Source organism: Toxotes jaculatrix, chromosome 17, assembly GCF_017976425.1.
Source record: "Toxotes jaculatrix isolate fToxJac2 chromosome 17, fToxJac2.pri, whole genome shotgun sequence".
Classification (NCBI taxonomy): domain Eukaryota; kingdom Metazoa; phylum Chordata; class Actinopteri; family Toxotidae; genus Toxotes; species Toxotes jaculatrix.
The window spans coordinates 15,888,653-15,903,423 of record NC_054410.1 but is presented as its reverse complement, the minus strand read 5'-3'; the positions used below and the strand labels follow the sequence as shown (position 1 = coordinate 15,903,423).

The 14,771-nt window shown below is 42.9% G+C and overlaps 1 protein-coding gene across 4 annotated transcripts in view; it reads left to right on the top strand.

Annotated features, from left to right (window-relative positions):
- Positions 1 to 14,771, top strand: part of col12a1a (collagen, type XII, alpha 1a) — a 55,943-nt gene that overhangs the window by 6,974 nt on the left and 34,198 nt on the right. For 3 of the 4 annotated variants that reach the window (XM_041060133.1, XM_041060131.1, XM_041060134.1), the window contains exons 6-20: positions 1,183 to 1,446; positions 1,638 to 1,802; positions 2,034 to 2,207; positions 2,367 to 2,657; positions 2,756 to 3,358; positions 4,035 to 4,313; positions 4,412 to 4,687; positions 4,805 to 5,077; positions 9,605 to 9,874; positions 11,502 to 11,762; positions 12,015 to 12,207; positions 12,326 to 12,450; positions 14,013 to 14,162; positions 14,245 to 14,364; positions 14,533 to 14,697. In XM_041060133.1, coding sequence (XP_040916067.1) covers positions 1,183 to 1,446; positions 1,638 to 1,802; positions 2,034 to 2,207; positions 2,367 to 2,657; positions 2,756 to 3,358; positions 4,035 to 4,313; positions 4,412 to 4,687; positions 4,805 to 5,077; positions 9,605 to 9,874; positions 11,502 to 11,762; positions 12,015 to 12,207; positions 12,326 to 12,450; positions 14,013 to 14,162; positions 14,245 to 14,364; positions 14,533 to 14,697 — 3,609 coding nt within the window. The remainder of the gene's footprint in view (positions 1 to 1,182; positions 1,447 to 1,637; positions 1,803 to 2,033; positions 2,208 to 2,366; positions 2,658 to 2,755; positions 3,359 to 4,034; positions 4,314 to 4,411; positions 4,688 to 4,804; positions 5,078 to 9,604; positions 9,875 to 11,501; positions 11,763 to 12,014; positions 12,208 to 12,325; positions 12,451 to 14,012; positions 14,163 to 14,244; positions 14,365 to 14,532; positions 14,698 to 14,771) is intronic. The other variant, XM_041060135.1, reaches the window with a different exon arrangement.

Here is a 14,771-nt window from a genome sequence, read left to right as displayed (position 1 = left end):
TAAATATAGTTTTTTTCCCCTCAAGACTGTCATCATAGTGTTTTTTTCTCCACGGAATAATTTGGTCAGGCGTACATATTACCTTGTGTCAGGGCTGTCACAGTTGGTAAACAGACAGAGTTCCGACAGTGACTGGGAAGGCTCTTTTAATTGAAACCAGTCGGCACATCAAGGAAAAAGGAGGCAGGGGTTCTGTTATGAGTCATGGAGGGCGGGGGGGCAGGAGGGGGTTGTCAAGCAATGACGTATTCATTGTGCAACTTAGAAGCAAGTGCTGTCCCCCTAAACCATCAAAAGATGTGGCACAGTTCTTAATCAGAGGTCTCCTTTTCAAACTGTCATCTGCTCATGTCACGAGACCTATCTGTGGTCACTGACAGGAGGACAGGCACATATGTCATGCCCCCTCCACCTCATGACTGGAAACTGTACCCACACTTCCAGATCCTCCTAAACCCTTACTGAGGGTTAAGCACTTAGACAGCCCTTCACAGCCACACAAATTATTTGAATAAACGTCTCCTTTGATGCCATAATTTTCAACATTAAGTCAGGGAATTTTGAGAAAGAAAGATGGCCTTTTAAGAAGGAGGCTTATGAGATGTGAGTAACAGAATTTAGAGTCAATGAGACCTAAGGGAATGAGGATTAAGATCCATCCACATAAGCCCTGCCAGTTATTTCAATAGAGGTGTCTTAAATGTTCCAGAGAACTTCATCTATGATTTAAAGCTCAGTAGGATTTGAAAGTATAAAATTGAACACTGCTGGTGAAACCTCTGCTGAATGTTTAGTCTATAAAGCATTTTTGACTCTGTCTGCTGGAATGGCTATACCAGTCCTCTATTTGGCATTGATTGATGTCTCCTTTGATGTCAGAACACATATATCTGAGTCATCCAACTAACTGTCAGGGGTTTGATTTTATTTAGACAGACAGGAGAAGAAGTGGGCCAGCATGAATGAATATATATAATATTGTTCCAAGACCAAGCTGTTGCTGCCATACATTCATTGGCACATTTTGGATGGATGTGGATGTGCTTTTAGTTTTTACACCCCTCATTAACCACTAGTAAAACCCAAACTTTTCCTAATATGGATCAGTCAAAGTGTGTTACATAATTTGTAAATGCCTCTATTCCTGGCTGACCGTCTTATTTCTCCAATATCTGTCTCTAGAGTGTTCGGTCAGTGCAATAGCAGACTTGGTTTTTCTGGTGGACGGCTCATGGAGTGTGGGCAGAGAAAACTTTAAGCACATCCGGAGTTTCATCGGAGCCTTGGCAGGGGCCTTCGACATTGGCGAGGACAAGACCCGGGTTGCTGTGGTTCAGTACAGCACAGACACCCGCACAGAGTTCCCTCTTACCCGTTACACCAGAAGAGGAGACCTGCTCCAAGCCATCAACTCTCTGCCATACAAGGGAGGAAATACTATGACAGGTAAGGTTCTCATTAGAAGGCAGTCCGAAGATGGATAGGTGGAAATTAGTGATTTGTGCTCTTCTGTAAGTGAGCCAATTTACCAAATAATATGGTAGGTGATGTAATATTGTGAATGCAAGACAAATTATATATATAAATATCTTTAAATATTTAAAAATGTACATATATAAATACATTTCTGTCTGAAGGTGATGCCATTGATTATCTGCTGAGAAACATCTTCACGGAGGCAGCTGGATCCAGAAAAGGTTTTCCAAAGGTAGCCATGATCATCACTGATGGAAAATCCCAGGACCCAGTGGAGGAGCATGCTAAAAGACTTAGGAACATTGGAGTGGAAATATTTGTCCTAGGTATGGTTTATTATTCAGTGTTTCGCTGAATTGTGCTCTACCATGTGAAAGTCTGCCTGTTCTTGGAAACATTTTGATTTTCCATTGGTTGTTCTTTGTGAGTTATTTGACCTGGTAAAAGCCAGGCACTGTTGTTTTTTCTAACATACACAATACTCTTCCACATCTGTAATGCAGACAGTGAGACAAAACATGAGTTAACATTGCTCTTCTTCACATTTTCCCACTCAGGTATCAAAGGAGCAGATGAGGATGAGCTAAGGGAAATGGCCTCCACACCTTACAACAAACACGTGTACAATGTTCCCAACTTTGACCTGATCCAAGAGGTACAGAGAAAGATCATCACGGAGGTGTGCTCTGGCGTTGATGACCAGCTCAGTTCTCTGGTCAGCGGAGAAGAAAGTGAGTCAAATGATCTTTATTTAATGAGTTACAACAAATTGATTTCTATAGCTCCAGCATTTTGATGCTACGTCTTAAAAGCCCACGTAATAATAGAGTCTAAATGGTTTAATTCTCCTACTCAACATTTTCTCATTTCCTCTGATTTTTTTTCCTCAGTGGTGGAACCAGCCTCTAATCTGCAGGTCACAGAAATTGCATCTAAGTCAATGAGAGTGACATGGGATGCCTCCCTGGGTGATATCACAGGCTACAAGCTCACCCTCATTCCCATGTTAACTGGAATGAAACGCCAAGAGCTTTACATGGGACACACGCAAACATCCATCAATGTCCGTGACCTTTCCCCTGAGACCGAGTATGAGATCAGCTTGTACGCTCTCAAAGGTCTGACTCCCAGTGAACCCATCATGGCAATGGAGAAGACCCAGCCTGTCAAGGTGTCAACAGGTAAGATGATTTTCTTGACTACTTTCTTATTACTTCTTATTATCTACTTATTTTCTTGAGGCCTTTAATTAACCCATGATTTCCTGTTCTTTTTCAAGAGTGCTCTCTGGGAGTGGATGTGCAGGCTGATGTCGTCCTACTGGTTGATGGCTCATACAGTATTGGATTACAAAACTTTGCCAAAGTCCGTGCCTTCTTGGAGGTTCTGGTCAATTCCTTTGACATCGGCCCCAACAAGGTCCAGATTAGCTTGGTCCAGTACAGTCGTGACCCACACACTGAGTTTGCCCTCAACACCCATCATGATATTAGTGCTGTTGTCAAAGCCGTGCGCGGCTTCCCCTACCGTGGAGGCTCCACTAACACTGGCAAGGCCATGACCTACGTCAGGGAGAAGATCTTTATCCCTGCCCGTGGAGCAAGACAAAATGTTCCCCGCGTCATGGTCCTGATCACAGATGGAAAGTCATCAGACTCTTTTAAGGATGCAGCCACCAACCTGAGGAATATTGATGTGGAGATCTTTGCCGTTGGTGTGAAGGATGCAGTGCGGTCTGAGTTGGAGGCCATTGCTAATCCCCCAGCAGACACCCATGTCTATGAGGTGGAGGACTTTGATGCCTTCCAGAGGATTTCCAAGGAGCTGACTCAGTCTATCTGTCTGAGGATTGAACAGGAGCTACTCAACATTAAAAAGAGAAGTACGTAGGAGGATAAAATGTTTTGACAAGTGTTACTCAAAGTGTAGCCACATGATATGCCCATAACATCTTGGCATCTGCTTTGGACGACTGCCATTTGCTAAGTATGTTTGTAACTTCATGTTGGCCCATACTGCCCTAATTACACACTGTACTATCTGATTGTCTGCTGGTGGCAAAGAGCCAAAGCAATCCAGAAAAAGCAAAACACAGCCTTGTAATACAGTGTAAATTGCTCTCAGGCAAGGCACAACCAAAATCTAATCAACTCACTCCACCACAGCCTGCCAGTGAAGATAATGCAAAACCACAAATGTGCCTCTTGAATGAGCTCAATCACACCATTTGTTATTACTTACAGTTTGAAAACACTACAGTGACTGTAACAACAGTGCTGTTTTGACTTGACCACAATTATGATTCAAATAAAGCTGTGGCTGTTCTTCACAGTGGCAAACATACATCACACCACACACTATGCTTATTGACGCTGAGGCCTGGAGTCCCAATACACACACAAATTAGTGAGTGTGCCATTCCACGCGTCCATGAGTTTTAATTTTTTTTTTAAAACCTTGTCAGCTGAACAAGGTTATAACAATGCTTTGCTTTTCATTGCTGCTCATATGCTGCCTTTTACTGACAGACTTTATCAACAATTAATCTTTTATTTCAGGTCTGCTTCCACCCAGAGACTTGCAGTTCTCTGAAATTACCTCCAGAAGTTTCCGTACCACATGGACGCCCCCCGCTGCCGCTGTCATGTCTTACCTGGTGCGTTTCCGCAAGGCTGAAGATGTCACTGGAGACTACGTTTCCCTGGCAGTGCCTAGTGATACCACCACAGCTGTTCTGCCCCACCTTTACCCCCTCACTACCTACGAAGTCAATGTCTTTGCTCAGTACGACAAAGGAGACAGTTTCCCATTGACTGGTGAAGAGACCACTCTTGAAGGTAAGAAAAATTTATTTGGACCCAATACAGCTAAAGTAATCAAAATGAGAATATTAGTAGTAGTAGTAGTAGTTTATATAATATTCTTCTCTTTTCAGAACAAGGGACTGTACGAAACTTACGAGTTACAGAGGAGACAACAAACAGTTTTAAGGTGTCATGGCAAGCTGCTCCAGGTGCGGTCATCAGGTATCGCCTGTCCTACGTTCCACTGAGTGGGACTGGGGAGACGCTGGAGGCTCAGACCATCGGACCAGAGACAAACATAGTTCTCCAGGAACTGTTCCCCATTACCACCTATCGTGTGTCTGTGTCTGCTGAGTATGCTACTGGCATAGGGGATGAGATGCAGGTCGATGGTACCACTAAGGAAGGTGAGTCAGACAAGTTACTGGTCATTAGGAAGTAGTTTGTTAACAGCAAGTGGCAAACATCTAAGTGAAACTTGGAATTAGCTTGTGTCTGATCTGTTTTTTGTTTTATCCTGTCAGTCCGTGGCTCCCCTCGTGACCTCCGTGTCTTTGATGAGACCATCTCTACAATGAAACTGGCATGGCAGGCTGCTCCTGGAAATGTCGTTCAGTACCGTATTGCCTTCAAACCTGCTGAGGGTGGCGAGAAGAAGGAGATATCTGTCAAAGGAGATACTACCCAGGCTGTGCTGAAGAACCTCCAACCAGCCACTGAATATGAACTGTTTGTTAGTGCTCGTTATTCTTCTGGGATGGGTGATCCTCTTTTGGGCACAGGAACCACTTTAGAAGGTAAGGGTCACACATTGCTAATTTGAAACCTTTGAAGCATGGTAGAATTATTTATATAGCCAGTGTCCGTCAAAATGTGAAATGTGAAGCATGCTTTGAGGCTGTGGGCTCAGCAAGTGGGTACTGCAGAATAGACAAATTTATTATTGTGTTAGCTTCTTTTCCAGAGGTAAGAAACCTTAGAGATCTAGGAATGCACATTTCGTGAAATTGTATTGTTAATTAGTAGTTATAGTTTTTCAACACCCTGTCCCTCCAAGAATATAGCATCTGGTGTTTCTCACAGGCGACTACATCAGAATTAAGGAAGTTGTTCTTTTACTTTGCAAGGTTGGTTGAATATATGGGCTGTGGTTAGAGGGGAAAAGACGGAAATGTGGCACTTGATGTAATTTTTTTTTTTTTGGCACAGACTGTAGGTTAGGGTGGCTTTACCGCCCATGAAGGCAGTGAGGTGGAAATGGGTGGGGGACGCTTGTAAACCTAGAAAACTTAAGGAATAGCTTGGAACAGACTTTGACAGCCATATGCCTTTACATCTTGGCCTGTTTGGGACATATGATTTATTGTTTTACAGTGTTTTATAAGACATATGGGGAGTATTTTATAATGAACTTCAGATATTGTATTACTCTACCTGTTAATAATTGCTGCTGACTGTTGGCCGTCATTATCTCTGAGAATGTCCCTGGATTTTTGTCAGCTCCACTTGTGGCTGCAAAACCAGTACAACATGTAAACAGTGAGGAGAGTTTACCTGGTTGGGCATTAAATTAAAGTGTGGAGTTTATCCCAACATGGTGTACTGGATAAAATAGTTCACAGTAGCCTCTGAACTGGACTATCTGTCTATAAATTTTTTTTATTAATTAATTCATTTTTGTGGTGTCTAAAAAGCAGTTTGTTTTGTATTCAGCTTTTTGTGCACCAAGATGAAAACAGCACAGTTGCAGTCTTTGATCGTGTCCATGCTTGGCTCAACCTGAATTGGACTTCTCTCTGAAAGCAGTTTGAACCCACAGAGACATCCAAGCTATTGTGTTTGTCACAATAGCAAGAGAGGAGTTCTTGTTCCTTAATGTTGCTTTCTTTACTTTCCTGGCAGCAGTGAGGTCCTCGGTGCCGGGTGTGTTCTTATTCAACAGGGATATTTATTGCAGACTACATGGACGTGTGCACTAGGTTGCACAAGAGGACTTTGGCTCATACTGTGACCTTTACAAATGAACACATTTTCAATTTTGAATTCATGACTTGAATAGTGGATCTTTGTTTACATATCGGTGAGCACGAGAATTTGAGGGAAAGGGAATTTCTTTTTCTTAGCTGTGTTTTCCTTCTTTTTTTTTCTTTACTCCCACATTGACCAAAGGGCTTGGTTTTGATTACAGAGTTCATTTCCACTGGTCAAATTTGTGCTGTCATCAGCCACACACCCCGCAGGAAAAAGCTCCATGACAAAGCACTTTGTTTAGCCAGCTCTATTAAGCTGTCATGACGTCAGCATACTTCAACACTGATCTCATTGTTTTGAGTGCCACTCATTTTGAGTGACCCTCTCTGTGAAATCCATGTAGGCGAGAACTGGAAGAGAGGGGCTCGCACAAAGCCATCCCTTGTGGCTAACAGTGGATGGTGGCCAATACAGAAGCCTTGAGAAGGACAGAATTATACCATCCTGAAATGACTCAGGAGGAGGACAGAGAAGGTGTCACAGGGAATGCTTAGATGAATGTCCTAAATGTGGATATTATACACAAATAAGGCAAAATTATTTACTTAGGAAGAAGGAGTTTTGTCCAACATGTGGAAGATGTTACCTAAGAGGACCTTGAAAGCAGTGTGAGCTGTCTGTCTGGTCTTGGGGAAAACTGTCTATTTGTCTTCCTCCGGGGTGGGGCAGGGGACAGGCAGAGGCAGAGAGAGGGTGAGGACGAATAGAAAAAAAGGGATACTTCAAAATGGGAACCAGGATGCCTTGGGGTGACCTGATGGATGAAAAGCTCATAACAGAGAGGTCATATGTTCAACCCCTGAAGGAGCCATTGTACCAATCTCTCAAATAATTAATTACTTACATGGCACTGCAAATATGTGCCACAGGGACTTTACTATCTTTAACTTGCAGAGCAGCACAACACCAGGTGAAACTGTAGCATCTTGGGTTGATTTCCTATTAAACCAATGCCTTTGGGAAATTTTAGGCAGTGCCAGGCTCTTTCAGTGGTACTGCCAGACTGTTTTTCTCCACCGCTCTGAAGGTCCTTTGAGGTAAAAGGCCAGAGACAGTCAACCTTGGCGCACAGACACTGAAGGCTTCATCTTTGTGGCTCAGACATACAGTATGTCTTAGTGAACCGAGAGCAATGCATTAAGGGAAGGTTGAAAAGAGGTGCTGAGATGGCAGTCTGAGGGAATGATGTATTTCCTGCAGTGATTTTGGGGGAAGTTTATAGAATAAATCCTGGTAAGGCCTTAATAAGGGTCTTTTAACTCAGGTTCTGTCAGTTTTTTTTTAATACTGAGATCCAAACAACTACTATTCAATACCAAGTCATCTAAAATAGTTAGGATAGTTAGGTAGATTGTGTTTCCTGTGCATTTTCCCTGCCTGCTGGCAATGATGTTTTTTTCACTGGTGCAGTCATTTATATTTTCAAGCTTTAGACCTCATGGGCTGCAGATGTGAAGCTCATGTCAGCACATGCCCTGCAGGAAAGCTTTTAGATGATTCTCAGTTGTGTCATATGTGGTTTTCTGGAGACATGGGTGAGGCTTTAATGTGAATTTGGGATCTGGTCTTGTACAAGGTCTTAATTTGAGAGTAGCCTTCTCCTTGAATTGCAATTGCAATTCAGGGTTGCAATTTAGGGGGGGTTGAGAAAGTAACGACGATAAGGAGATCCAAAATGTTTTCATGTGTATGCTTGCACACACATCTCTGTTATATATACAAAAGCCACTGTGATTCTTCTAGTTTGACAATTCTAACAACCATGTAGCTAGATATAAACATACTGTTACCAAACATTAACCCCCCCCCCCCCCCCCCCCCCCCCCCCGACAATTAATACACTGGCATTTTGTAAATGCATATGTTACAAGCAAACCAAGGCTTTTGCTGGGTCTGTGGACCATGTGTTTCGTGTATAGCCCCCTTTCTCTTCAGCTCGTCTGCAAGCATTGATGAAAAGCGAGCCACTTTCTGCAGAAGTCATTTGCTTGTGATCCTTTTTTGCCCCTGGTTTGCACACAGCTGTAAAAGTCAGTGAAGTTCATCCCTTGCTGTTGGCAATGATAACCCTTTTGATGAAATGATTTGGGTATTTATAAGTGGTCCTTGCTGTTTTCATGGTCCTCCGAAATCTGGAACTCTTTATTGGTTCATGATCGTGGGCATTACTCTTCATGTCTGGCCTTTGCTCTCAAGGTGCAGATCTCTCTGCTTGGCTGCTGCTGATATTTCTGTTCAGATCCGTTTCCAATTCATCTGTAATGGATTGTCGCTGAGGAGGACTCATAGGGTGACAGATAGACACAATGGCTGCCTTTTGTGCTCCACGTTCTCCTTAACATTTTCAACTGATCATTCATTGGACTTGGTAGTAGATTTGTATTGAATCTCATTCTTTGCAATTGGCTTTTTTTTTTTTTATTAAAGCTCATTTGGTGAGGTTTGATGAATGAGGGTTTAAGAGAGACCACCCAGCGGCTCTGCTCTGCCTATGATTATATTGTCATTAGCTGCTGGCATGTAGTGGCTTAGGGGCTTGAGTGAGGATCACGATCCCAGAGGTTGTGTGGGAGGATCTATATGGCAGCCTATCCTCCTGTGGTGGGATACAGCTCCTCTATATGGCAGCCAGACCATAGTGTTGAGAGTCCATCTCAACATGGGCATCCCTCTCAGCCAAGCATGTGCTGGCTGCTCATCACGAAACACCACCACAAAATTCCCTCTACTCTATTTCTGTGCCTGTCTCCTTTCATGATGGTTTCCCAGGAAAAGTGAGTGAAGGAGAGAAAGGGAGAGCGCAACATCTGCAATTGTAGCAAACACACTTTTGTGGATCTGGTTTCCTCTGTTTCTATGGAAAATTAAAGTGCTGCCGGGAGAGGCGCTGAGGATATGTGATTTGTGATTAGTTTTGCAGAGATTTTTCCAGCCGTCTCTGATTAAGAAGGGAGAAAATCAGGTTGTTCAAACACATCCCGAGGGGTTAAAACGGAGACAGATGAGTGATTGTTGTTGGTTTATCGCTGAGGTTGTTCGTTTAGTCCATTTCTGTGTCTCGCTCACTTCCTCAGACCTCCATATATCTGCATTAAAAATCAACACCACCTGGACACAGCCATCATTTTTGTACCACAGTACTAACGGCAATATCTTAGTTCAATTAATCCTCTTTGGTAAATCAAACCAAAGAAAATCCAGAGAAATATGTTTAGGTAAACAAATTGATTATGCAAAAGTGGATATAATACTCCTTCCTCTCACTAATGCTGTTCCTTTTCATTTATCCACAGAGCTTGGTTCACCCAGAGACTTGGTGACCAAAGATGTCACCGACACCAGTTTTGCGGTGTCTTGGATCGCCGCCCCTGGTAACGTTCGTCAGTACCGGATCAGGTGGAAGTCCCTGTTCACTGAAGAGTCTGGGGAAAAGACAATACCAGGAGACACCACTGCCACAGTTCTGGAGGGCCTCACCCCAGAGACACGCTATCAGGTCTCTGTGTTTGCTCTCTATGGCCACGGCGAGGGCCAGCCACTGGTTGGAGAAGAAACAACGGATGGTAAGTTACTTTAGCTGCTTTAACTCCTCCACTGTAAACTTACTCCACCTATCATTCAACTTTGCTTCTTTTTCCGCTTGCTACGCCTGCTGTCTTCTTTCTTTCTTTCTTTCTTTCTTTGTTTCTTTCTTTTTCTCTTTCGTAAGCTCGTCCTCTCTTGTTTCCCTCTTGTGCACTTTATTTTTTATGAGTTTCTGGATTATTTGGTCTTGGGATACTTAGAAAGTGTGAAGTTCGGTATCTGTGATTTAACTCTGCGCCCAGAAAAGCCATGAAATCTCTTTGACCACAAAGGGACAGCTAAACAGCTTTTTCATGTGTAGCTGTCATGATGATCGTTTTAAAGAATGCAGGTCTAGACTTTCCTGTCATAAACACTTCTTATGCCTTAAAGTTTCATTTGCCTGTTAAGTTGCAGATAGATTTCCAAGATCATCACTGAGAAATCTGGGGCGGCGACGAAAGTTAAAAAAAAAAAAAAAAAAAAACTGAACACGAAATACAATTGAGCTTTAAGCGCCATTTTCCAATGTTGTGTAGAAACAGGGATCTGTCAGCAGCACTTGCTATTCTGTTCATTCTGTCCAGCCATGAGATAACGTCATAACTGTTGGCATTTGCCTGAGACATCAAGACTTAAGAGACCTTGCGTGCACACTTTTAAGACTGTGCATGTGTGTTATATGTAGAGGTGATGTCATGTCCACTGCACCTACACCCTGTTTTCACAGGAGATGCAGGACAGATAGACACTGGTCTTTCCCTTGTTAGACTACACTCATGCCTGAATGAGAAAAGCACATTGAGCGGAAACTCGCACCATTTGGGAGGGAATTTGTCCACCAGTTAGTAAAATGGAACGTGGTCAAGGAAAAATATTTCCAGCCATCATTAGTGTTTATTGATTCTGGCGAGCAAAAAAGGTGGCACACGCACCAAACACAACCACGCAGCTTTCTCGAATGAAACGTTCACTTTGCTCATTCCTTCCTTTCACTGCGCTCCCGCTATCTGTTGCTCTCTTTTGTTTTTTTGTGCTCTACACAAATCACAGGTCTCTTTGGGCTGAGCCACACACGGCAAACTTGGATGCGCTGCTTTTTTCCGTTAATAAAAGTGAGCGTTCTGAATATTTTCCCTCAGCTCATTTCGAAACCTCTGACGATTCACACTTGCCCTTCCTGCTCTGAAAATAAGAAACACTCTATGGACACACAATGGAAAAATGAAAACTATGGGTTTGCTCAAATTCACTAGACATCTAAGCCTGGCTCCCAAAACCACCAACTAAACACAATCAATCTTGTAAATTTGGGCCTGTTCAATGTATACTTCTGAAAATCAGAAATATTTTGGGTGGGTTTGTATTCACACGCATGTGGAAACTGAGCAGATATCCAGATGAAGGACTGTGAGGTAGCCAAGCGTGTTACTGTTTAGTTTACTTACCAGCAGGAAAGCCATGCTGCTTATATTTCCAAAGGTATGTTGGAAACATAGGCGGTTAAGCACACATTTAGTACAGATTCCCATCTGAACAAGGCCCAAAATCTACATTTTCCCTCAGACCATCCATTCATCATTTCTCCTCCTTTTAAACTTTCTTCCTTTTTTCCCTTCCGCGCAGTCTCAGCCGCGGGCAGAACAATTGTTGTCTCAGAGGAGACGGAGAAGACAATGAAGGTGACATGGCAGGCGGCACCTGGAAATGTGCTCAACTACCGCGTTACCTACAAACCCCAGGTTGGAGGTCGCCAGTTAGCGGCTAAGGTGCCCACTACCTCCACTGTGCTGAGACGCCTTACTCCCCTCACCACCTACGACATCACTGTTGTGCCTGTGTACCGTTTTGGAGAAGGCAAAGCAAGGCAAGGAGTAGGAACAACACGTACGTTGGTCTATTATTCACCATACCACAAATGTTTCTCTGTCTGTTGCCAAGTTTAGGAAAAGGTTGATTATTATTTACAAACTCAACCACATCCTCATCACAATCATGATCATCTCATACTAAACATCTTAGGTAATGTATTTGTTCTTTGTCTTCATTATGAAGCACTTAAAGGTTTAGTTTTGAATATTTATCATGCAGGACTTTCCCACTTAGTCAGTCTACCTTATGCTTTTCTCTTCTCTCCAGTGTCACCTTTCAAAGGTCCTAGGAACCTCCAAACTTCAGAGCCTACCAAGACCAGCTTCCGTGTAACCTGGGACCATGCTCCTGGTGATGTTAGGGGATACAAAGTCACTTTCCACCCTATAGGGGATGACATTGACCTGGGAGAACTTCTGGTTGGCCCCTACGACAATACTGTGGTGCTAGAGGAGCTCAGGTGTGTCTTCAGGCTGATTTCTCATTTTGATTCTCATTGACATATAAACTTTGATTCTCCAGTTTATCATATAAAAAAAATCTGAAAATTATTGTTTTGTTTTGTTTTTTGTCTACAGAGCTGGCACCAAATACTCAGTGAATGTGTTTGGTATGTTTGATGGAGGACAGAGTATGCCATTGGCTGGAGAGGAGAAAACCACTCTTCGTGATGAACCTGAGCCTCCACCTATTGAGGCACCAGGTAAAGTTATTCTACTAAATCTAATATTCTACTATAAAACCTACATCTATATGATTAAAAACACACTATATCATCAGAGGAATAACACTGAAAACATGCTGCATGCTAAAGCTAACTAGAACACAGACAATTGAAATGGTTTTAGTCATTCTATTACCATGCCTGTCATCACCTTTAAGGCAGCGTCTCCAGTATGTTATGTCTCTGGAGTCTGTATCACATTGTAAATTCTTGCTTTGGAAAATGTACTCCAAACCCATGCCCCGTAAAAGCTAAAGAGTTTCTCTAAATGCCTTTCCTCAAAGCTAATTGTCTCACGAAATAACAGATGTAATGGCAATTCCATCTGTCTGCCCTTTTCTTCCTTTCTTCATTGTGTCACTTTGGGCTTCCGCTTTTTATTTCCAGTCCAAGTACAGCCAGTGTAGATTCAAGCCATACGCGTATAATCTGTTTGCAGTTATAAAATGTTTTACTACCTTGTGAGTCAGAGTGAGGCAGGCAGTAAGTGTGAGAGGAGGAAAATTGTTGTGTTAGCTGGAAGGAACTGGAAAGGTCAGTTTGACCGCTCCTAATAGGGAGGCAGATGTAGCCTCAGTGACAGCTCCCAGCTCCGAAAGATAAAGCAGAAGCGGTGAGAGAGTCCAAATCTCCTCTCTACCATGTACTGGCTACAGGTTAGTTCTCAGCAAACCTCTGAAGCTCTGAGCGGAAAGAAAGTTGAGGGTGTGGAAAAAATCTTAAGTAACTTTCTCTAGCGTTCCTTTTCCTAATTCAGTACGAACTATTTTAAATTACATTAGAAAATATTTTCTACCACAATGTACCTTTGTTTAATTTACCTACTTGCTAGAGATTTGTTTGCTTTAGGACCTCTGCAGTTTTTTTCTCTCTCTCGTTCTCTCTATAAGCCTGACAGCTGTCTGTCACAGGGGTTGGGTTTTCTGTGTGAGCAAACACCAATCTGTGTATCAAATGTATAACCTGTTTTCAGTTGCAGTTAGTGCAACATCTGCAGCCTTCTTTTAGGGCTCGAGGATCAGACGCTTTCCTTGTCATCACACAGCTGTATGGAAAACAGGATCTGAATATTACCTTGCTGCTCTGGAGGGCACGGTAATCGCTCCAGTGGAGGCCTTTGATATGTCAGGGGCCATTAAGGGCGTATCCTCCTGATTTGCCCTCTAGGACTAAGTTGTGGATCCAAAGGGAACAACTGAGAGAAATAATGCCTCGACATGCCACAAGACAAGAAGATGATAATTATAACACCTGGAAAATCAAATCCCACAGAAAAGGAAGAAAAGTTGACATAATGCTTTACCTCTTGTTTGTGGAGATTTTATGGAGAGTTTGTTTAGCATTTTGAAAATTGTTTTGCTGTCCTTTTATGTTATTATGAATTTTTCTTTCCCTCCTTCTTTTTCCTCCCACATTTCTCTGAACACCTTCTACATCATTATAATTCAGAAAACACCGTTTTGTATACATGAAAGTTGAACTTCATTTGAAGCTTTTTTCCTCTTTGTCCAATTATGACACATTAACTTCTGCCCTCTCAGATGTGATGTGTAAGACCACCGCGCAGGCTGACATTGTGCTGCTGGTGGACGGCTCATGGAGTATTGGACGTCTCAACTTCAAGACCATTCGTGCCTTCATCGCCCGTATGGTGGGGGTCTTTGACATCGGCCCTGAAAGGGTCCAAATTGGTGGGTCTACCGGTCAACTGGTTATTAGCAATGACACAAAAATAGCCTTTCTGACTTGGTCTAACATGTGTGCTGTCTACAGGTCTCGCTCAGTACAGCGGAGACCCCAAGACGGAATGGCACTTGGACGCTCATAGAACCCGGGAGTCACTCCTGGAAGCTGTGGCTAACCTGCCCTACAAAGGCGGAAACACCTTGACTGGTACTTCAATCAGTTCGTTTTACCAGTGGTAGCACTATCACCACTATTGCTAGAGTAGGAGTCTTAGACTTAGTGTCTAAAATTTTACCAATTTAATTCTCTGATTAATCATGAATCAGCTGAAGTTGCAATCAGGGTGACAAATGCATATTGTCGTGCACATTGCAGGTCTGGCTTTGAACTACATCCTCCAGAACAATTTCAAAGAGAATGTCGGGATGCGACCCAACTCTCGAAAGATCGGTGTGTTGATCACTGATGGCAAATCCCAGGACGACGTCATTGTCAACTCTCAGAACTTGCGTGATCAGGGCATTGAGCTGTATGCCATCGGTAAGCAAAATTCACTTGTCTTGACATGTAAGAGTAAAATTCCCATTTGTATGAAACTATTAATGTTTATATAT